The following is a 24,418-nucleotide window of genomic DNA, read 5'->3' as shown; positions in this document are numbered from 1 at the left end:
AACTCTCAGCCAGTTTGAGGTTTGTGCCTGGTTCCCAGCAGTCTGCCCTGAGGTTGTCACTCACCCTCTCCACACACTGCAGCCAGCTGTATAGCAGGGCCTTGGCTTCAGTTCCCTCCTTACAGGACAGAGGAGCTGAGCCGGCCCAGAAAGGGGGTTTGAGGGCAAGGTGTAAACCAGGGAACTCTTGGTGCCAACTGGCAGAGTACAGGGGGTGCGGAGGGTTTACAGGGATCCCCTGGCACTGATGGCTACATAATAGTTCACCAAAAGGTGGTTATAATCACTGCAAGATGTGCCTATAGATAATAGGTAAGGAACTATGTATCTATACTGACATTAAAAATGAGGAGTCCTTGTGGCACCTTAGAGACTAACAAATTTATTTGGGCATAAGCTTTCGTGGGCTAAAACCCACTTCATCGGATGCCTGGAATGGAAAATACAGTAGCAGGTGTGTGTGTGTGTATGTGTGTGTGTGTGTATATATATGTATGTATACACAGTACATGAAAAGATGGGAGTTGCTGTACCAAGTGGGGGACCAGTGCTAACGAGACAATTCAATTAAAGTGGAATGATGCCCTTAAGGTCTTGCAGTTAAGGCAGGTCACCAGGAGGTGATGTATCTCAAATGTTCTTTTTGGGCAGGTGGTAACAGGTTCTCTCCTTGCCTAGTCAGCTGTGTATTGTGTGTACCTGTAGCTGGATGGGGATGCCTATTTGCATAGTGAATCAGGTGCAAATTGAGAGATTGTTTCATCCTGTAAATTTCCTCTTTCGTGGATTTTGCAAACAGCAGGGGGGGCGGGGGGGGTCTCCTGTTTAAGAACAAAGACAAGGGGTTGGTCTGGTCTATCCTGGTGTGCAGAGACACACACTGGATCCCTCACCTGAGAGGCAAACTGACAGCACATGTCTCATGAAAGAAAGGTCACAATCTGCCTGGCTGTAAAGCGCTGCAAGGATTTTGGGTGAGCTGTACGTGGTTAGACAGGAGAGTATCTTGGTACATAAGTCCAGGCTCTAGAACACATGATGTGTCTTTATTTTATATGTAACCATTTGTTTCCAACACTTCTACTTGACTCTTGGCTTTGTTGAACTGACACGTGATTTCACTCTGAGCATATGTCACTGCTGTGTGTTAAGCGGAGCAGAGAGCTGAGGTGGAGCTGGTAAGCTGGGGGGCGGGGGTGGGGGCATTCCTGTTCCCTTGGAAGCAGCAGCTGTGTGATTACTGCCCGTGTCCAGGGGCTGAATGCACCAGGGGGATGCTCCGAGGGCTTGAGGGCAGAGTGGGCATATTGCTGACTGCAGTGACTGCAGGCCCAGCAGCGAGCGTGTGTGGGGCCAGTGGAGTTGGGGAGCTGACCCCTGGCAGGCACAGACAAGGCTCCCTCAGGCAAAGGGCAGGTGGTGGTGAGGCACCTCCCAGCCCTGGGTACCCCGGGAAGCAGCTCAGGGAGTAACTTCCTGCAGGTTTGGGGCAGTTATAAATTACACCCCCAGGCCCCAGCCCAGTGAGAAGGACCAAGGGAAGGAACTGTGACAACGAGGGGCACCTGAGTTCCAGCACCTCCCAGGGCTCTGCTCTGCCCTCAGCTTAGAGCTCTGCCTAAAGCCACAATCCAACCCCATGAGCCTACACACAGGGGACTGCATGTTACGGAGACGCAAATACAGAGCCTCCGCTCCACTGTCTATATCACGGTAGCTTCTTTCTGGCAGATCCATTTGAACTCAGCACCACACGTCTCCGACTGAATCTGGTTGTCTCCTATCCAGCCACAGCTGTTCCCTTCAGCAGAGCCTGAGACTGAGAAGCTGCAGAATTAAAGAGTCAGTGTCATTATGGTCCCTGTAGCAAGGAAGGGCCCAGAAGTGAGTCTTTTCTCCCCCTCACTCTGATGGGATGCTTGTCTCTGGTGTTGTTCTTCATCTCTGTAACTTTCCTACAGAGCGTCAGTCGAGAATGTGAGCTGAGTTAGGGGGCCTCTGGCAAGGAATGGAGGAGGCTGAATCTCATGGGGTTGGTGACCTGGTACTTTCTTGATGAAAGCAGCCACCCTGAGCTCCCACATCTCGGCTTTCCTTTAAAAACACAGTCTGAGCCTCGGGAGAGAGGAAACCTGTGCTGTGGGACCTGGGTAACAGATGGCTGCAGGGAGCCTGAGGACTTGTCCGGATGAATGGTTGGGGCTGGGTTCGCAAAGGGACTTAGGAGCCTAGCAGCCACTTTAGACATCTCCATCCCAGAACCACGTCCCCCTGGGATTCACAAACCCTGGGGGTGACTGAACTGCTCGGTGCCTTAATATTCAGAGTAAAAGTTTCCTAGGTACCTGTGTCTCTGTCACTCAGCCCACGTGCTCCTGCTGCCCTCTGCTGCTGGCTACCTAAGCCCCAGTGTGTGTGATGCATGAGCCAGCAGCAGACAAGCGTTCCTCTGCCTAATGCACCTGCAGGCCCTGAGCCACTCAGCATGTTCAAAGGCCACTTACCAGCTTGGGTCCCACAGGTGAACTCCTACAAAATAGCAGGGAGGAGCAAACCCAGGGGTTGGGGCACTCACCTGGAAAGTGACAAAGAATCCTGTGGCACCTTATAGACTAACAGACGTTTTGCAGCATGAGCTTTCGTGGGTGAATACCCACTTCTTCAGATGCATCTGAAGAAGTGGGTATTCACCCACGAAAGCTCATGCTGCAAAACGTCTGTTAGTCTATAAGGTGCCACAGGATTCTTTGTTGCTTTTACAGATCCAGACTAACACGGCTACCCCTCTGATACTTGACACCTGGAAAGTGGGAGACCCCATTTCAAGTCCCCCCTTTTGCCTGCAGGGGAGAGAGGTTTTGAACAGGGGTCTCCCACCTCTTAGAAGCAGCTGCTAATACTGAGCTAGGGGTAGTCTGAGTTGTGTGGGGTCGGGGGTGTCTCAGTCTCTTGTGTGAATAAATAATTTAAAGAGTGATTGGAGCAGAGGGACTAACTGTCACCTCAGGGCATGATGCAGAGAGATGATTTCTAGCCCCCATCAGTGACAGCTGCTTGGAGCAGCTGGGCCTGGCACCCGCAAGGGGAGAGGCAATTCCTGATTTAATCCTCAGTGGAGCACAGGATCTGCCCCAGGAGGTCAAGGGAGCTGAACTGCCTGGTAACAGTGACCAGAGGGTAATGACATTTAGCATCCCTGGAGGGGACATAATACCAAACCAGCCCACAACAGTCACATTTCACTTCACAAAGGGGAACCACACAAGCATGAGGGCGCTTGTTGGATGGAAATTGCACAGAGCTGTCACTGGGGTGAAATGCCTCCTAGCAGCAGGGCTTGTCTACACTTAACAGCGCCGCAGTGAAGATGCTACCTAAACTGATGGGAGGGCTTCTCTCATCAGCATAGATAATCCACCTCCCCAACTGGCAGTAGCTGTGTTGACAGGAGAAGCCTCCCCAGCAATATAACGCTGTCTACGCCCAGTGTTTAGGTCGGTATAATTGTATCACTCGGTGGATTTTTCCCACCCCTGGACAACATAGTTATACTGTCATAAGTCTGTAGTGTAGCCCGGGGCTAAGTGTGTACCCCAAATAAAAGAAGACAGGAGGAGGACCAAAAAAATGCCACCCTGGCTAAACAGCAGAATAATGGAGGCTATTAGAGGCAAAAGGCATTCTTTAAAATATGTAAGACAAATCCTAATGAGGAAAATAGGAAGAAGCACAAACTCCAGCAAGTGAATTATAAATTATCAGAGGGGAGCCGTGTTAGCCTGGATCTGTAAAAGCAGCAAAGAGTCCTGTGGCACCTTATAGACTAACAGACGTTTTGGAGCATGAGCTTTCGTCGGTGAATAGCCACTTCGTCGGTTGCATCCGACGAAGTGGGTATTCACCCACGAAAGCTCATGCTCCAAAACGTCTGTTAGTCTATAAGGTGCCACAGGACTCTTTGCTGAATTGTAAATGTTTAAGAAGGCAGGCCAAGGAAGAATTTGAGAAAAAACTTGCTAAAGATGTAAAAACTATTTTTTTAAAGTACTTTTGAAGCGGAAGCGTGCCATACTGACAGTGGTGTGTGCAGTGTAGTTGTAGCTGTGTCGGTTCCAGGATGTTAGAGACACAAGGTGGGTGAGGTAATATTTTTTACTGGACCAAGTCCATTGACCTAGCTACCGCCTCTCAAGGGGGTGGATTTCCTAAAGAAACCAAACCCACGTCCATCACTGTAGAAAATGTCCACATTGCAGCGCCGCACTGGGACAGCTGTAGCGCTTGTAAGGCAGGTCTAACCATAAAACGTTGCACCAGTGCAGTTGTGCTGCTGTAGCACTTAAGTGAAGACACTCCTTCACGGCCAGGAGAGCGTCTCCCCTCGGCATAGTTAATTCCCCTCTCCGAGGGGCGGTAGCTCTGTTGACGGGAGAAGCCCCCCCCCCATTAACATAGCGCTGTCTACACAGGGAATTAGGTCAGTGTAACTACATGGCTCAGGGGTGGGGATTTTTCACACCCCCGAGTGACGTAGCTGCACCACAGTACGTTTGTAGCGTAGACCTCGCTGCGGCATAGATGGAGTCTTGGGCGCCAAATTCCCCGAGAGAGGTGGCGGTTGGCATCCTCCCCCTCGCCTTCTCTCCCATTGTTCCCCGCCTAGCGTGCTGGCTTTGTGACTAACACTCTGAGGTGCCGATCTCTCCTCATGCATTGTACAGGGAACCCGGGCACCCAACTCAGGCTTTGTGACTCCCGTTCTGAGGCACCGATCTCTCCCCATGCATTGTACAGGGAACCCGGGCACCTAACTCAGGCTTTGAGAATCCCAGGGACTTTCTAGGCACCATGACACTCAGCATCCCACCGCACAAGTCCCTTTGTGAATCTCGCCCTTAGGGCACGGCAGGCTGGGGTGTAAATCTAGCTTGCGCTCACTGGCCGTGTGCACAGTCTGACCGCACACTGCAAGTGCCATAGGGAATTTTTAGTGCACAAGAGGAGGGTCCCCAGGGCAGTCCGTGTGCACACAGAAAGCTTGTGTGAGGTAGGTTTACATCCCAGCCTGCTGCCCACAACGTGCTTGTCTAGACAAGCCCCAAGACGGTCTCTCTAAGCTGGGGGATCTGCCCCCCACACCGCAGTGGGGTGTTAACCCTGATCTGCACTGATGATAAATCCCACTGTTCTAATGGAAGGAAGTAGAAGGAAGGATCAAGGGATAAGGGTCCGCCCAATTGACTGGGAGCAGCAGCTCACTGTGACCCCACAAAAGGGGGTGCCTGAGAGACACCACCACTTTCTGCCCCTCACCCACCATCTGACACTGGGAGCACAAAGACCGGAGGGACAGAGCCCAGGGGAACCCAGCAGAGCCCAGAGACAGGGCTGTAGTAAGACATTTGAGGGCCCTACACACAACCTCTTCTCAGGGTCCCCCTTGCACAGGCAGGAGCAGTGGCCACATTCTTACCAGTGATTACATGTCACTGCCTCCAGCTGCCGGCCCAGAGAAGCTGACGTGTAACAGAAGGAGGATGGTTGAATTCCCTGCTCTACCCATGGTCTTGTGTCACTCTGGGCAAGTCATTTAGGGTGGGATTCACAAAAATATGTAGGCACCTAACTCCCCTTGAAATCAATGAGCATTAGGCACCTAAATACCTTTGTGAATCCCACTGTTAGTCTCTCGGTGCCTCAGTTTCCTCAGCTGTAGCATGGGGATAATAGCCCTGCCCTGCCTCAAAAGGGTGTGAGAAGATAAATACAGTAAAGGTACTGAGGAGCTCAGATACTATGGTAATGGGGGGCCAGATCAGCATTTTAAGCCTTGTCTACACTAGGAGGTGTTTCTGGTGCAGTTATACTGGAAACCCTGTAGTGTGGACACAGCTATATCCATTGCTAAGTGTTTCTCCCACTACAGCTTATGCCAGTGCCCCCGATCAGCATAAGCGACACTACAATGAGCGCAGGCACATTGGTAAAACTGCAGCTACACTAGGGCCTGTGCGGGCACACCTAGGTTAGGAAAATACCCTTAACCAATGTAACTACGCTGGTAAAACGTTTTAACGTCAAGTTATACAATGGAGCTTTTCTCAAACATCTCTCAGACAGTAAACCGCAGGCAGCACTTACAGCATTGGATCTAATGGGGAACCGTCCACCCAGGTCCATTTCCCCCCTGGGGATGTCACTTTAAGTCCAATCCAGGCGTAGCTTGCATCTTGTGTAACATTCTGTATGAACTCCTGTGAGGTGCAAAGCAGAGGGGGTGCGGTGAATATGCTGTAAGATGCTGGGACTCCCTGAGCACTCCTGTTTAATACCTGCTCTTGGCTTCAGTGGCTCTGCCCATGCCAGCTGGAGAACCCCCTGACCGGAGCTAAGTCACCCTCTCCCCTGGGCGGGTGGGGTCCCAGTGCAGGGGTGGGGAAATGTGGCTGTCTTGGCCACATGGTGACACCAGTACTGGTCCTTGGTGTCACAGGGTGAGCTGGTCCTTTACGTAAGTCCTGGGTTCAGCCTCCCCTGGGACTGCAGCCCGAGGTCAGTGTGACCAGGGTGAGATTTGGTGGAGTAGGGGGGTTGTGTGAGTAGCTCTATGCAGAAGGGCTCTGCTGAGCTCCCAGACAGGGCTCAGGGGTGCAGCTGGGCCGTCTGGGGTGGGAACGCTGTGGGGGTCTTGTTCTGAACGGTATGTTAATCAGCCAGATGCCCTGAAGGGGAGAAAACCCCGCAGTGCGGAGTTTGATTAACTGGGAGAAAAGGAGAAATGAGACACAGGGGTAGAGCCAGGCTGGATAATCCTGCTGCTCTTGGATTGTAACTGGTGACACACGTCTCTCTCCAGACGGAGTTTGATGATCCTATATTTTGTGTTACCATCTCCTCCTGGTTCTGGATCACGAGCATGCGAGAGCTCTTCCCCGAGCAGTCATCACGGCTCCGAGTCCAGTTTTTACGCTCCTTAGACAGCCAGTAGCACTTGTCCCCACGCAGCAGCCAGTCGCTGGGGCAGAGTTTGCACCCGGAGCCCTCTGGAGGGGGAGATGGGAACAGAGGTGTCATTCATTCTGAACATGCAAATTACGGCTGGGTGAAAACTCTTGTTCAAAGTTCTTTTTTTTTAATGGAAAATGCCATTTTGACCAAAATAAAAGTGTTTATTGTAGTTGTCATTTTTTGATGGGGAGAAGGGACTCAAAATGGAAATACTGATTTGGGGGGGGCGGCAGTAGGGAGGGAGGATTTCATTCAGTTTTGGAGGGGAAATAAACATTTACTCTCAACATTTCCCCCCATTGGGAAAGAGGGGGAGGACTTTCACTTTTCTACTTCCTTCAGAGGACATCAAACTGTCATTTCTTTTCACATTTTTCATGAACTAGGTTTACAGTGTATCAGCTCTCGTTTTAGATATTGCTTAAGTTTTTCCCTACAGCCATGTAAAAAGCCTTCAGACTCAATGTACTAGTGAGGGCTTTTCTCAGGGTCAGCACTCAAGCAGCCCGGCACACTGGAGGCCAGGGCAGCAAGGTGCTGGCAGAGCTGGGAGGCCAGAGAAGAGAGAATTCACTTGAAGTCTTTACACAGAGCTGGTTTCTTACTAAAGATCTGCTCTGACTCAGTCACAAGTTCTGGGCTCTATGCAGGAATCACTGGGGGGGATTGTCCGGATTGGTGTAGTAAAATGTAGTTCCTGGGGATGTGACCATGTCAGATCATAAAAGCTGAACACAGACAGACCCAGCCTGTACCCTGATGGGAGACCTCAAGGGAAGCTGAGTGTTGAAACAAATAATATTGATGACTGAGGGTACGTCTTCACTACCCGCTGTATCGGCGGGTAGCAATCGATTTCTCGGGGATCGATATATCGCGTCTCATCTAGACGCGATATATCAATCCGTGAACACGCTCCTGTCGACTCCGGAACTCCACCAATCCGAACGGCGGTAGCGGAGTCGACATGGGGAGCCGCGGACATCGATCCCGCGCCGTGAGGACGGTAGGTAATTCAATATAAGATACTTCGACTTCAGCTACGTTATTCACGTAGCTGAAGTTGCGTATCTTAGATCGATTTTCCCCCGTAGTGTAGACCTGCCCTGAGATAGGACACCACCTAACAAGGCAGAACTGAACCCAGTGCCCCAGTCTGGCAGTAGGGGACGCTGTACCACTGCTAGTGCCATGGTTCAGCTGCAGGGTGACCAGACGTCCCGATAAAATTGGGACCTTCCCGATATCTAGGCGTTTGTCCCGCATCCCAACTATGTTTGGTCAGGACGCAATTTGTCCTGATATTTCGCAGTACTCCATTTGTTTTGTTTTTTTTGGTTTTGCTCTGCCGGTGACCCTGCCCCCCGCCCCCCCATGTGTCCCGATATTTTCTTCCTCTCATCTGGTCATCCTATTCAGCTGAGAACTAAAAGCAAGGTCCACTTGGGTTCATTAAGAGCTGCCATACTGGGTCAGACCACTGTCTGTATTGCTCAGTATACTGTCTCTTACAAAGGCCCATATCAGAGCTTCAGGGGAGTGTACAGAACAGGGCAATTATGGAGTGATCCACCTCTCTTCCACTCCCAGCTTCTGGTAGTCAGAAGTTCAGCATCCCTCCAATCCTAGCATTGTATCCCTGACCATCTTAGCTAATAGCCTTTGATGGATCTATTTCTTTTTTGAACCCAGTTATACTTTTGACCCTCACAACATCCCATGGCAATGAGTTCCACAGGTTAGTTATGAGTTGTGTGAAAAAGTACTTCCTCTCGTCATATTAAACCTGCTGCCTATTAATTTCATTGGGTGACCTCTGGTTTTTGTATTGTGGGCAGGGTAAATAATACTTCTCTATTCATTTTTTTTCCACACCATTCATGTCCTATCATAGGGGTCGACAACCTTTCAGAAGTGCTGTGCCGAGTCTTCATTTATTCACTCTAATGTGAGGTTTCACGTGCCAGTAACACATTTTAACATTTTTAGAAGGTCTCTTTCTATAAGTCTATAATATAGAACTAAACTATTGTTGTATGTAAAGTAAATAAGGTTTTTAAAATGTTTAAGAAGCTTCATTTAAAATTAAATTAAAATGCAGAGTCCCCCAGACCGGTGGCCAGGACCCGAGCAGTGTGAGTGCCACTGAAAATCAGCTCGTGTGCCGCCTTCGGCACCCGTGCCATAGGTTGCCTACCCCATCCTATAATATGCCCCCTTCGTTGTCTCTTTTCTAAGCCGAACAGCCCTCATCTTTTTAGTGTTTCCTTGTATGGAAGCTGTTCCGTACCATTGATGATCTTTTTTGTCTTTCTCTGAACCATTTCCAGTTCCACTACATCCTTTTTGAAATGGGGTGACCGGAACTGTACACAGTATTGAAGGTGTGGGTGCACCATGGATTTATATAGAGGCACTATGATATTTTCTGTGTTATTTTCTATCCCTTTCCAAATAGTCCCTAACATACTGTTAGCCTTTTGAACACTGCTGAATATTGAGAAGAAGCTTTCATTGAACTATCCACCATGACTGTAAGATCTCTTTTTTTGGGTGGTAACAGCTAATTTAGAACCCATCAGTGTATACATATAGTTGGGATTATTTTTTTCCAGTGGGCATTACCTTGCACTTATCAATGTTGAATTTCATCTGCCATTTGTTGTCAAGTCACCCAGTTGTGAGGGATTCCTCGGTAATGCCTCACAGTCAGTTTTGAACTTAACTATCTTGAATAATTTTGTATTGTCTGCAGACTTTGCCACTTCACTGTTCACCCCCTTTTTTCAAATCATTAATGAATATGTTCAACAGCTTTGGTCCTAGTACAGATCCTCAGGGGACCCCACTATTTACCTCTTTCCACTGTGAAAGTGGACCATTTATTCCTACCTTTTGTTTCCTGTATTTCACCCCATTATTGATCCATGAGAGGACCTCTCCTCTTATCCCTGGCTACTTACTTATTTTAAGAGCCATTGGTGAAGGACCTTGTCAAAGGCTTTCAGAAAATCCAAGTGCGCTATAGCCACTGGATCACGCTCATTCACATGCTTGTTGACTCCCTTGAAGAATTCACTTATGTTGATTCTTCCGCAACAAATCATGTTTATCTATGTATCTGATCATTCTGTTCTTGGTAGAAACTATAGTGAATTTGCCCAATACTCAAGCCAGATTCACCAGGGTGTAATAGCCAGGATCACCTCTGGAGCCCTTTTTAAAAACCAGCATTACATTAGCTACCTTCCAGTCATCTGACTCTTCTTGAATCATAGAATATCAGGGTTGGAAGGGACCTCAGGAGGTCATCTAGTCCACCCCCCTGCTCAAAGCAGGACCAGTTCCCAACTAAATCATCCCAGCCAGGGCTTTGTCAAGCCTGACCTTAAAAACCTCTAAGGAAGGAGATTCCACCACCTCCCTAGGTAACCCATTCCAGTGCTTCACCACTCTCTGAGGGAAAAAGTTTTTCCTAATATCCAGCCTAAACCTCCCCCACTGCAACTTGAGACCACTGCTCCTTGTTCTGTCATCTGCCACCACCGAGAACAGTCTAGATCCATCCTCTTTGGAACCCCCTTTCAAGTAGTTGAAAGCAGCTATCAAATCCCCCCTCATTCTTCTCTTCTGCAGACTAAGCAATCCCAGTTCCCTCAGCCTCTCATCATAAGTCATGTGCTCCAGCCCCCTAATCATTTTTGTTGCCCTCCGCTGGACTCTTTCCAATTTTTCCACATCCTTCTTGTAGTGTGGGGCCCAAAACTGGACACAGTACTCCAGATGAGGCCTCACCAATGTCGACTAGAGGGGAATGATCACATCCCTCGATCTGCTGGCAACATCCCTCAATCTGCTGGGTAGTCTGAATACTGGGTGGTCTGAACCTGTTCAAATTCTAGCCTGGGGTGACTTCAATTTGTCTCTCTAAAACACCTCCTGCAGTTCCAACAGACTATGGGATTCTTCTTCAGTCATTTCCCTTACACATTGTATAGCAGTGCTCTGTGCTGCTGAACAGCTGTTGAGTTTCACCCCAGAGGTGGATGCATTTCAGTAGTGGGTGAAATGATTCCTGTGAGTCCTACGGAATTTGTAAAACACTTTGTGATCCAACCTCTATAGCAGTTGTAGTACATTATTATTAAAACTGTCTATGCTCTACCAATGGGAATTACTCTGACCACTAGCAGCAAAGAGTCCTGTGGCACCTTATAGACTAACAGACGTATTGGAGCATGAGTTTTCGTGGGTGAATACCCACTTCGTCGGATGCATCTGACCACTAGATGTCACTGCTGCTCCTCTGCATAAACTGCTGAGAATTATGATTTAATTGTACTTAAATTGTAAGCTATTTGGGTCAGAGACTGTCTTTTTATGAATTTTGTTAACAGCACCTGGAACAATGGGGCCCTGATCCACAACTGGGTCTTTTGGCATCACTGCAATATAAATCAATGGTTAGTATTACAGGAGAACAGAGAACAGAGGCCACAAAAATGAATATGGACCCCATTGTGCTAGGTGCTGCACATACCCATAGTAAGACAATCTCTGCCCCAAAGAGCTACCAATGCAAACATAGGATGAGAAACAGGTGGAGATACATAAAGAGGGAACAAGATGACAGGGAGAGTGAAATAACCGTATTGGTACAGAAAGAGGCAGTTGCTGCATTTACCTTGCACCCACCTATTGGGACTGATGAAAAGAGAAAAGACAGAGGAGCTGGGAGTGTATAGTACATCACTATCACACCTAAAGCATTAGAGCATATTAAAAAGCGTCCCATCTACTTAAAAGTCACCCTGAACATTGTTTTCCCAGATGTAGTTATGAGTAGAGTTGATTCATAAAAAATTGCCTTTTTTCAAAATGAAAATCTTCACAGAAAACTTGTTGCATTTGAACTTTTCTAGCTGTTGTTGAAAAAATCTTCTGCCTCCTGAACACTTTGACTAAAAATGAAAGTTTATTCCCATGGTTTCGCCCCTTTACACTATCACTTTGGCAATGTTGCCATCTCTCCTATTTTTATCACACATCTTGTGAAGTTTGGTGTTTTCTTTTAAGCCCCAGCTCCTGGAGTCAGGGGATTATGTGAGAATGTTAGTTTCATTAACAAAAGTTTCTGTCCCTCAGAATTGCAGAGAAAAGCTGACAGCAGGCCCCCAAGTGCAACCTAAAGGCTCAGACACCAGAAGGCAAACATAAAGAACCCAAAATGTATAATTTTCCTAAAATAAGTCAATCTCATAATTTTTAGGGCATAACTCATGGTTTTTGGATGCGTGGGGGGTCACAACACTGGAGTAATGTATATAAAGGGGCCTCAGTATGAATGAGAATCTGGTCCATTGTGTTTCAAGCTGACAGTGTCCCTTTAACATGGTGAATGGATTTTCAATCATAGCTAGAGTGCTGCAAACTCTTCCAGGGAGAGTGACTCATGGCTCTGGGACAGTATGAGCCAGGGTTACCTGCCAAGCTGCCATTGTGGGGTTTCAAGCGAGACCGGAAATCTTCTTGGCAGGAGCACTCTGCTTCATTATTCTCCGATGTATTCAGAGTTCCTCTGGTCTGTCCTTCACAAGAGAGATGCAACTGGGAAACTTCAAAACAGCATCAGTGTCAATGAAAATGACTTCTATTGCAGCTATTTAGGAATTTAAAAAACAATTGTGGAGGATGTAAAATCATCAGTGCAATGTGTCCATCACAGCTAGGGTAGGGATAGAGGAAGGGAAAATCCTATTCACTACTCAATGTTGGTGCATTTCTGTCCTCCACCCACATGTAACAGTGAACCTGTCTTAGTTGGATCACACAACTTTCATGCATCTAGCTTTTAAATGCACCTTGTTCTGGTAACATTTTGACCTGGCTGGTGATGTAATGCCAAGGATTTCATTCTTAAATGGACTGGAATCAGGAATGGAATATCAGTGGGATTTGGGAATGAGAAGAGAATTAGTGGAGCACAATTAAGCCCAAATGGATAAACAGATTGGTGCTACTTACCCCAAACCCCCAGGGCTATCACAGCTATTGTCAGGACGATGTTCCCAGCCCATCCGGCCCCTACAGCGATGCGATGCCACCGGGGACATGGAGGGGAACCTGTAAGAGGCAATGTTTGGAGAAACACCATCAGCCCCCAGCGTGAGAAATAACAATGGAACTTGTTCTTCTCTGGAGCCTGTCCCAGCCTCCTTACCTGGGAGTTCCACCTCTTCACATAACGCTATGGGCGGCTTTACCAATGGCAGCTTCTTTCACCCATTTCTCACAAAAGCACCTTCACCCCTTTTCCCCCACACTGTCCCTTATGCAGGATTTAGGCCCTCCCTATATCATTCTACCCAGCCAGATCCTTTCTTACATTCCCCCTGTAAAGTGACACCCATGTACATTGGCCAAACCGGACAGTCTCTACGCAAAAGAATAAATGGACACAAATCTGACATCAGGAACCATAACATTCAAAAACCAGTGGGAGAACACTTCAACCTCTCTAACCACTCAGTGACAGACTTGAAGGTGGCAATTTTGCAACAACAAAACTTCAAAAACAGACTCCAAAGAGAAACTGCTGAACTCGAATTAATAGGCAAATTAGATACAATTAACTCTGGCCTAAACAGAGACTGGGAATGGTTGGGTCATTACACTAATAGAATCTATTTCCCTATGCTAAGTTCTCCTCACACCTTCTATTGAATCTATTTCCCTATGCTAAGTTCTCCTCACACCTTCTGTGGGTCATCTTAATTATCACTTCAAAAGGGTTTTTTTTCCTCCTGCTGATGATAGTTCATCTCAATTGATTAGACTCTGCCTGTTGGTATGCATACTTCCACCTTTTCATGTTCTCTGTATGTATAAATATCTCCTGTCTGTGTGTTCCATTCTATGCATCCGAAGAAGTGAGCTGTAGCTCACGAAAGCTCATGCTAAAATAAATTTGTTAGTCTCTAAGGTGCCACAAGTACTCCTGTTCTTTTTACCCATGGTAAACTGCCTAGTAATAATGGCTAGGCAAAAAACAAACCATGTGAAACCTCCAAATTGTTAACCAAGCTAATACATATCACCTTGTATTCCTGTGACCATCCCCCTTGTCTTCCCTGTCCCTTCCTTCATGTTCTAAATACCCCAGTTGTGTTTTGACTCCATTTAGACCCCCAATCCTATAGATACTGTTATGCCAGGAGTCACCAGGTGGTGCTGTTACACACAGTCATATACATTCTTTTTCTTTATGTGTGAGCACTGGTCAGTCTTTGAAGCAGTGTTATATTATTGTTTATTTTGTGGTATACAGTAGCTTCTTTGTGGAGGAGCTGTGGCACCAGCAGGGGAGTTTGCTTTCTGCCTTAATTTTTCCAACTAGAGTCACATCTTGGGACAGAGTTGCTTCCTGGGAACCAGGTATGGTTTTTGGGCTGAGACTCCTGAAAGAGGGGTTTGTTTGCATGCCAGTTGTGACCACCTCTGTACCAGGACTGGTGTATACAGTGTAAATAAATAAATTAAACTTAGAAATACCCAGCCTCCATGTCACTACATTTTACTTGATTGTGAAAACAGGCCAGGCTCCAGTGTCTACTAACACTAAAAACAGGGTGACGATACTTGTGCCTGCACTTAACTTTAAGCATGTGAGTAGTCCCATTGACTTCAAAAGGACCACTTATATGAGAAAAGCAAAGCACATGTGTAAAGTGTTAGCAGCGTGGGGCCTTAGGTTGTAAATGATTTGGTTGAGAACCAAATATACTTGTGCAGTGCCTAGCACAATGAGGCCTCAGTCATGACTGGGGCTAAGTTCTAGGTGCTACTGTAATACAAATAACAATAAATCTGTTGATCAGAGGCCAAGTCACCTCTGGGACACCCCTGCAAGTCAGAGTTGAAGAAAGAACTAATGATTAGAGGGAGGAGAGAATTAATCACATTTCAAAAGGTGTTCCCATTTTTTTTTAATATTAAAATTTTTGCCTAGTTCTGTAGTTAGAAGGAAAACACACACACACACACCCCAGATCAGAAAGTTTGCAAATATTTTGTTGAACATTTTTCCCAATTTTATTTCTCAAATTTTGAAATTTCAGCGAAATTTCAAAATTCTTAAAATTATAACCATTTTTACTGATGAGACCAGTTATTAACTAGATAACTTAGCAATGCTATTTGACGATATGGCTGCATGGTAAATCTCTTGTGTTGATGAATCAGCACTGTTTGCACAGAAAGGAGTAAGGCAGTGGAGAATTAGACTCTACATTAGAGACAGGGCTGCCCCAAGCAGCCAAAAAAAAAAAAAAAAAGCCACGATTGGCGGCACTTCGGCGGCAGCTTTACTGCCGCCACTTCATTCTTCGGCAGCAATTCAGCGGCAGGTCCTTCCCTCCGAGAGGGACTGAGGTACCCGCCGCCAAATTGCCACCAAAAAGCTGGATGTGCCACCCCTTTCTGTTGGCTGCTCCAAGCACCTGCTTGCTTCGCTGGTGCCTGGAGCTGGCCCTGAAGGTTACTACTCACCTTGTGCAGTCATTGGGGTTCTTCGAGATGTGTGTCCCAGTTGGTACTCCACTTTAGGTGTTGGTGCATCCCTGCATCTTTGATTGGAGAATTTCAGCAGCAGTACCCACCTGGGTCATGCATACACAGTCCCCATCTCGCAGCACCATTGGAGCCTCCTCTAGTGTACATGAGACCCGACCCTCTCAGTTCCTTCTCTACCGCAGAGTCTGGAAATTGAACTCCAAAGTAGAGGGGAGGAGAGTGGGTAATGGAGCACTCACAGGGACATGTATCTTGAAGAACCCATTACGGCACAGGGTGAGTAACCTCTTCTTTTAGGTCCCTGTGAGTGCTCCATGGGGGTGACTATAGGGTAGTACCCAACGTTGGACTGAAGGGGCTTTGGAGTTGTAGGGGTGAGTGAAGACAGCACTGTTAGCCCTAGCAGTGCATCTGATCTTGAGCTCTGGGTGATCGCATAGTGTTTTGTGAATGTATGTTCAGAGGCTCAGGTGGCAGCTCTACATATGTCTATGAATGATACGTTGTTTAGAAAGGCTACTGAGGTAGCAATGGATCTAGTAGGGTGAGTTCTGATCCCAGATGGGGATTGTTAGTTCTTTCGTTGGTAACAGAGGTGAATGCGCCCTGAGATCCATTTTTAGAGTCTGTGTGTGTAGATCGTGGCTCCTTTAGAATGTTTGGTAGTGGAGACGAAGAGCCTTGGGGATTTTCTGAAAGGTTTAGTTCTATCAAGATAAAAGCTAGTGCATGTCTGACGTTCAGGGTATGTAGTACTGAGTCCTGTTTGCTCTCATGAGGTTTGTGAAAAAATACAGGAAGATGGATTGATTGATGTGGAAGGATGAAGATATTTTAGGTATGACCACTCGGATGTGGTCTGAGGGTGACCATGTCCTTGGGAATAAAAGGCATAAGGTGGGTGAGCCACGAGAGCCCCTAACTCACCCACACAGTGGGCTGATGTAATAGTGACTAAAAATGCTTCCTTCATTGATGTATCAGAGCATGTCACTAAGGGTTCGAAGGGGGCCCCACTGAGGCAGCATAGTACCATATTCAAGTCCAACGGCAGCACGGGAGCATATAATTCAGGCTAAGTGCTCTGAATGCCTGTAAGGAAGCGTTTGGTAATCGGGTGCGCAAACAGTGACATCCCATCAATCTTGTGATGGAAAGTTTTAATAGCCATCAGATGTACCTTGATCAAACTAGTGGATAGTCCTAAGGTTTTTAGCTCCAAGATGTAGCTCCAAAATCAATGGTAGAGGTGAGGAAACCAAAGTGTCTTGCTTCGCTTGGCACTATATGGCGAACCTCTTCCATTTTTAAAGGTAAGTCTTGTGCATGGTTGACCTCCTACTGTTTAGTAATATGTGTTTAACCTGTTCCGAACAGGCTAGTTCCTCATGATCGAACCATGTAGGAGCCATGCCCGCAGGTGAAGTCTCTCCAGGTGTGCATGGTAGACCTGCCTGTCCTCCTGTGATAGAAGGTCCGGTTAGAGTGGGAGAGTGCGTGGAATACATAGCAACATCTGTATCAGGTAAGACTACCAAGTCTGTCTGGGCCATGTTGGGGCTATCAGTATGACTTTCGCTTTGTCCATACGTATCTTGTTTATCGCTGTCAATAGCAGTGGTATCAATGGGAACACGTATAGAAGTGGTGCTTCCCAACTGAGGAGGAAGGCATCCCTCAGTGATTGGGGTTCCCAGACCTGCTCTCAAACAGAATTGTGGGCACTTGTAGTTCTGTGATGTCAGAAAGAGGTCAATAGATGGGTGGCCCCATTATTGAAATATGTTCTGCAGGACCATGTCGTTTAGTTCCCATTCATGATTGTGAGAAAATTCTCTGCTTAATGTGTCTGCTGTAGTATTCTGACAGGCTGGAAGGTAGGAGGCTTAGATGTTGATATTGTGTTGGATGCACCAATTCCACAATTTCATGGCTTCTGTGCAAAGGGAGTAGGATCTGGTATTATCTGGTGCTGGTATTATCATTGCTAGTATGACAGCCTGAACAGCTGGACCCTCACAAATTTGTTGAGCTTTCTAGGACTCACTTGGTGGTGGTGATGGAAGACCACATTGAATAAAAGGGAGTCAGAAAGTCCCCAAAATGGAAGATGGATGGTGTCATCAGCACTACAGAGTGAGCAAGATTGTTAAGACCCTTGACCAAGCCCTCAAAATTGTTGCTTGGAGGAGGAATATTGAGACGCTGGTGATGGTGGTGAGCATCTCTGTGGTCTCTGCCTTTGTGATTCGTGCTGCCATTGATGTTGGATATATGAGGCATACCTGTTGCATTGGTAGGGCTGGTATCTGTTTTGTCTACTCTTTGTGGCAGGTGTATAAATTCCCAATGTTCTGAGGGTCATTCATGAGTTTGTCATCATGTGGAGGACTTTGTCCGTGTTGGCGCTGAAGAGTTTTCTGGCAGTCAAACGGGAAGTCCTCCACCATGGACTGTATTTCCCTGGGAAATCGCGAGGAATGCAGCCAGAAAGCCCGGTGCATTGACTACCATGGTGGCCATGGATCTTGCTGCTGTGTCAGCCATGTCTAAAGATGCCTGCTTGTGTTTCTGCAGCAGTGAGGTTACAACTGAGAGTTAACACCAAAAATAGAAGTTGCATTTTCTATCTTTGCTGTTCTTTTCTCCCCCCTTTTGTTTGTCTGGTTTTCTCTTTTAGAGAATCAGGATCAGACTTGAAACAGCAACAGCTCCAGCCCATCTCTATTAACCTTTTCTCTTTTCCCTAAAAAGGACAGTTATTAGCATCTTTAATACAATAAAGACTGTCAAATAGGGGGTTTTTTTCCTCTCCAGATAAAGGGAAAGGAAATAAGGAATGGTGTTAAAATGAAAGCCTTATTTAATACTTTATATTTCAAATGCTTCAACTGCTTTTCTTTGTTTTTTGGTATCTTTAATCAAAGGTTAAAATGATTTGTAATGGTGTATTTGCCATGGGTCTAAGCAAGCTGAGGTACTTGTATGTCAAACTCTTAACCTTGTTTAACACTGTTCAATGCTACACAGTGACGGGGTTTGTTAACACCTTTGACCTTTTGGGCCCATTTATTCCATCAAAATTAACACAATGGTGCCATAAATGGACTGCCCCTCCCCTGCCAAGAGGGGAGACCATGATTCATCATGGGAGATGTATTCCAAACAGGGAGTCCAACCCATAGAGGAAAATGGAGACATGAGGCACCCAAATTACAAATCCCATGAGACACCATGGCAGCATTTCAGAACTGAACTATTTCGGTTTTCAGATGAAATATTTCAGTTACACTTTTTTTTTGCCAAAAAGTAAAAAATTTCTGTGAGGCTGAGGGAAGAAAACACCCTCCAACAAGCTCTAAATGGATTTGTACAGACGATACTCAGAGAATTTGCGCCGCAGAACATGTGTTGGTGGTGATAGTACATGAAATGGAAATAGTCCAGCTAGGGCCTTAGATTTTCAAGTAATTCAGAGGTTCATAGATTTTTAAGGCCAGAAAGGACCATGATGATTACCTAGTCTGGCCTCCAGCATCACACTGACCAGAGATTTTAATACATTTTACATTGTTTTTCACAAAGCTGTTGTCTTATTTGATTGTTCATTTTTGTATTCCGTCTTCAATGAAATCGACTAGCTAGTCTTTGGCATCCACTCCACCACCATACATGTGGATTATCATTTCCCTAAATATCACTATGGCTGTAACTTTCAAAGGAGCCTAGTGGCATTTCAATGGTGACTGAAACCCCTTAGACGTCTTTGAAAATCCCAGCACAAAGAGTTTAATGATTTGCTCCTTTCCTGAGAATTGTACTGTGGAATGAAGACAGTGAGCCAAGGCCTATTCTCAGTCACCCAGGTGTGCACTAAATGCAGAGACGTTCCGCTAAGGCAATGTTTCTCAGCCTGGGGGGCGGGTTTAGGGGTGTTGCAAGTCCAGGGCTGGTGTTAGGGGGTGGCAAGCACAGGGCAACTGCTCGGGGTCCCACACCACAGAGGGCCCCGTGATGCTAAAGTACATGCTTCAGCCCCAGGCAGCGGGGCCTGGGCCTCAGCTTTGGCTTCCCTGGAGCTTGAGGCCCACGACGCGGGGCCAAAGCATGTAACTTAGCTTTGCAGGGTCCCCTGTCAGCGGTGGCTCCAGACACCAGCGCTCCAAGCGCGTGCCTGGGGCGGCAAGCCGTGGGGGGTGCCCTGCCGGTCCCAGCAAGGGCGGCAGTCAGGCAGCCTTCGCTGGCTTGCCTGCGGGAGGTCTGCCGGTCCTGCGGATTCAGCGGCAATTCCTGCCTGCCGTGCTTGGGGCGGCAAAAAGCTAGAGCCTCCCCTGTGGTGTGAGGCCCTGGGCAACTGCCCTGTGTGCCACCTCCTAACGCCGGCCCTGAGTATTATTAATAATTTACTTAATAATATTTAAGGTAAGAGATCGCAATTTTTTCAAGTCTTGGTATGGGGTCACAATTTTTTTTTTTAAGTCCAAAGTGGGTTTCCAGCACAAAAAGATTGAGAAACACTGGACTAAGGTAACATCCAAATTTACACAGAAGTGACAGTGCCGTTACAATGGCTCAGCGTCTTAATTTTCATCAGTAATTTTTTTGTAAAGAGAAACATCATTAAACCAAACTCACACTACATTTTCAAACTGCGTTCTCTAGGGAAAGGGTTAGACACTAACTTTTTGCTACCGATGAAGCTTGTGACACTCTTAAGGCTACTCACAGAGTTTATAACCACTACAGAAGACTAAAATTTCTTCCTGTTGTAACCACTCTTAATTCTGGGTCAGTTCAAAAATTGCATCCTTCTGTTCATAAAAGTGGATCTTTATCTGAGGATTCTCACAGATACCTAATTCAGATCACTACTTTTAACTTTACAGAACTAATTGTTCTGGAATTATAAGTGGAAAAAAATAGTGGAAATAATTTCTGAATAGTTAAAAATTATTGTCTGATATATATGTACCATCAGAATGAGGCCCCTGCTCCTAACTAGAACCTCTTAGCACCATCATCTGGCAAATTTCATATTAATTAATGCTGGGTATGGTGGTTGTGTTTTCTGTCTTCATTTTAAAATGGCTCGTTGAATTTACTTTAACATTTCTCAGGAAAATTATCCTGTAGCTTCAGACTAACATGAATTATTTCAGACTAAAAGCAGAGTGGGTTTTAGGAACAGGAAGTAGAAAAGTCAAGATCTTCTGTATATTGGAACCTATCTTCCAATTTTAACTACAGTATGAAGTCAATTCTGTGACTTCATGATTCTACCAACAACTTATGAGACAAGTTAATTTTAATTTCAGCATTAGACTCTGATCCTGCAAAGATTTCAGAAGAGGTGTAATTTTAAACGTATGAGTGGCTGCTTCAGTGGAATGACTCATTTGAGTAAAGTTAAATGCGCACATAAGCGTCTGCAGGTTCAGGCCTTGGGATGACCCATAGCACAAACCTCTACACCCTTGCTGCAAGCATTTGGAGCATCAGGCCCCTAGTAATAAGACAGGAAATACATTATCGCCAAGGGTTGTGGTGGATTCTTCATCACTAACAATTTCAAAATCAAGATTGGATGTTTTTTCTAAAAGATACTCTAGGAATTATTTTGGGGAATTCTACAACCTGTCTTATAGAGGGCATCAGACTAGATGATCACTGTGGTCCCTTCTGGCCTTGGACTCTGTGAATGAAGGCCCCACTCCTGCACATGTGAGTGGACCCTTGTGCCTATTGACTTCAATGGGATTCTGTACAGGTGTAACTGAAGGTCCACCCATAAGGATCAGATCAGATCACAGGAATGAGGCCTAAATTTCCAGTCATTAACATAGTGTCAGTCTTCATCTTAACAACATTATATAGCTGCAGCTAGAGAAACAATTTAAAAAACAAATTCAGTTCTCGGATACACTTGTGTAAATTTGGAGTAACTTCACCGACCTCTATGGCATCACTCTGGATTTACACTGATGTAACAAGCAGAATCTAAATCCTAAAATATTTTTCAAGAGTAGATAAGATCCTGTCTGAAAATAATATCGAAAAATGGATGGATACAATTTCATGACAGTTCACAATAAGAATTAAATTTGACTAGACAGCCACATATTATGCTAAGCTTTACTGTGATGTAAATAGATACCAAAGCAAGATCTGTTGAAAAATATCAACCGTTAATAAAATTGCACCAGGTATTTCTATAAGAAATGGTTTCAGAAGATGTACAATAATTCAGTTATGTTCAAGAGCTCTAAGTGTACAGCGATACATTTTTTTTAAGTACAATACATTTGTAGCTATACTTAGAGGAAAACTTATGAGATAAAGGAAGCCAGAATCATTGGCAATATTCAAGTATAACTGAAGGTAGTTAACATATAATATGTTTGACTATAGCATGTTAAACTAGATATACAGCTTGATTAAATATTTGGGCTAATAGAGTGGGATTCTTAGAAACATCTAAATCACTTAGGCACTTTTGAAAATTTTACTCTTCATGTAACTCTGTAGTCTTACTGTACTTATGGAAAATACACCCTAAAAATAGCTATTTAATATTTAAATGACCCCCCCCCCAAACAGTCTCCAAATATCAAGATTTTTAACATTTTTAATATCATTTTTCAGAGGAATCACAAATAATTTATGATACTCAGTTTACATCCTTTAACTTAAATTGTAACACATGGTTCACATCCGAAGAAGTGAGCTGTAACTCACGAAAGCTCATGCTAAAATAAATTTGTTAGTCTTTAAGGTGCCACAAGTACTCCTGTTCTTTTTACATGGTTCCTTGTATTTTAAATATTCCTAAAACACTGATAACTCTTCATTGTTCTCAGCTCTGCCACTGTCTTCTCCTTGACAGTCCCTCCTGACTGTCCATACTTCAGTGGAGCTACAGTGCAATAACTTGCTGTCTCTCCTGCGCTCAGAAACAGAACACATCATCTCTGTCCTTGGAAAGCTTCCCTGGTTTTGTGTCCATTTCAGCATCCAGTAGAAAAATCCCCTTCATTATCTCTGTCGTTCCCTCCCTGCTCGCCTTTGGCAAGGTTCTTCTCCGGTCCCATTCCTCAGATACCAGGCGTCCCTCTCCCTACTTACATCGCTTACCCACCCCGACACCCCCCAGTACCCACCATCTGCCAGTCTCCATGACCCTCTGCACATAATTGGCTCCCTACCTAATTTCAGGTCCACCTCTTCTCTCAGAAGTATGTGGATTTTAACTTTCTCTCTAACAAAACAATTAAATTCTATTCTACGAGTCCCCCCACATTCCTTGTGCTTTGTCATTCTTTCTCAGACTCACTCAATGTCCTGCTCATTGCCCCCAACTATAACCCACTATACTATGTACTGTTACCTCAATAGTTGCTGATATGCCTCAAATATGTATGTATGTCATACAAAGTACAGCTATATTGCATTGCATTTGTATTTGCATGTTTAGACTGTCAGAGGCTAAGAAGTTTTCTGTGACCCGCTGGACTAACAAACTAAAGTGCACTATATTACCTTAACGGAATTAAGTTGCCAAATGCTGAGAATGGTAAAGAATTTCATATTAGCTAAGTCCCACCACACACAAAGCAGAGAGCTGCTCCTTGGCTCTGGACACAGTTTCTCTAAGCTGTCTCTGCTGTAAGCCAAACAAAAAATATCTGAGAAAAATGGAATCCTAACCAAAGACTAACCACCTTGATGCAAAAATAAGAAACTAAATCCACTTACTGAGGTGCTGAGATGGTTGTGGTGGCCTTGAAGAGGAACTGGCTCCAGGAATTTTTAAATCAGCATAAATTATTTCTCCAGCCATGACAAGTACAGAGGAAGGTGTGAGCGTACAGAAGGGGATCTGTGTCTAAGAGCAGTCTCCTGTGTATGTCTGCCCTCTTCTGAGCAGTAACATATTTCTATTCTGTTCTATGCAGGATCTTACACCACACTCATCATCATAGTATCTGTGAGACTTCTAGTAGTGCATTAAGCAATGTGACTAACATCCGTTACATGTTTGTTGTTCTTCGATTGCTCATGTGCATTCCACAGTAGGTGTGCGTGCTCCCCAGGTGCACCAGTGCTGGAAGTTTTTCCTCTAGCAGTACCTATGGGGAGCGCCCCTAGTGACCCCTGGAGTGGTGCCACCATGGCACGGTATAATGGGCGCTGCGTGCTCCTCCCACCCTCAGTTCCTTCTTGCCGCCAGTGAAGGTGCATTGGAAATGCTCTGCTCCAGCCTTGCTGTAGATTCCCCCTTGGACTTCGTTAGTTTATATCTAGTAGTACCTGTAGTCGAAGTAGTTTTTAGTTAGTTTAGAGTTAGTTAGTGTGCCCAGGTCGGGGCATGCCATGTGCCCTGGGCTTTAAGTCGTGTGACACTTGCAAGCGGCCAATGCCAGTGAGTGATCCGCTCGTGGACTGTTTTCGCTGTCTGGGAAAGACCCATCTCAGTGATCACTGCAAGATTTGCAGATCCTTCAAGCCTCAGACCAAGAGGGAGCAGGACTTTTGGCTCTGAGCCATTTTGATGGAGTTGGGCTTGACAGTGGCACCATTGTGCCGCTCTGAGTTGACGCCGAGCACCGGGGCATCGGTGTGTGGTGATCCTACAGTGCCCTCCACCAGCCAGCACCGCTCCCTGTCCACAGGGAACTCCAAGAAGGCTAAGAAGAGGCCTTCTCCACTGACACACTGGAGCAAGACCGGGGGAGAGACTAGACCCATGTTGGGCTGTTCTCAGTCCCCATTGGCCTCCCAGCCTCCAACTCAAGTTGAGCGGAGTAGCCCAACCCTCTCTGAGCCTGCCTCCCTGGACATC

The 24,418-nt window shown here is 45.9% G+C and overlaps 1 protein-coding gene across 1 annotated transcript; it reads right to left on the bottom strand.

Annotated features, from left to right (window-relative positions):
- Positions 1–1,703: 1,703 nt before the first annotated feature.
- Positions 1,704–23,439, bottom strand: LOC123346145 (killer cell lectin-like receptor subfamily B member 1B allele C). The gene is made up of 6 exons (XM_044983379.1): positions 23,332–23,439; positions 13,033–13,131; positions 12,492–12,623; positions 6,889–7,043; positions 6,142–6,254; positions 1,704–1,827 (listed from the first exon to the last, which is right to left on the bottom strand). The coding sequence occupies exons 1-6, from the start codon at positions 23,414–23,416 to the stop codon at positions 1,704–1,706; spliced, it is 708 nt and encodes a 235-aa protein (XP_044839314.1). The 5' UTR covers positions 23,417–23,439.
- Between the last annotated feature and the right edge of the window lie 979 nt (positions 23,440–24,418).

Source organism: Mauremys mutica, chromosome 12 (genome assembly GCF_020497125.1).
Source record: "Mauremys mutica isolate MM-2020 ecotype Southern chromosome 12, ASM2049712v1, whole genome shotgun sequence".
Classification (NCBI taxonomy): domain Eukaryota; kingdom Metazoa; phylum Chordata; order Testudines; family Geoemydidae; genus Mauremys; species Mauremys mutica.
Note: the sequence above shows the minus strand (reverse complement) of the source record. Positions and strands in the feature narration are given on the sequence as shown.

Excerpts from the sequence above, each read along its gene's own strand:
- LOC123346145 (XM_044983379.1), bottom strand. The coding sequence starts at position 23,416 with ATGGCTGGAGAAATAATTTATGCTGATTTAAAAATTCCTGGAGCCAGT. Across the intron at positions 12,624-13,032 it reads GATAGCCCTGGGGGTTTGGG|TTTCCCAGTTGCATCTCTCT; the intron begins GTAAGTAGCACC and ends GCTGTTTTGAAG. Across the intron at positions 1,828-6,141 it reads TCCCCATTAGATCCAATGCT|CTTCTCAGTCTCAGGCTCTG; the intron begins GTAAGTGCTGCC and ends TTAATTCTGCAG.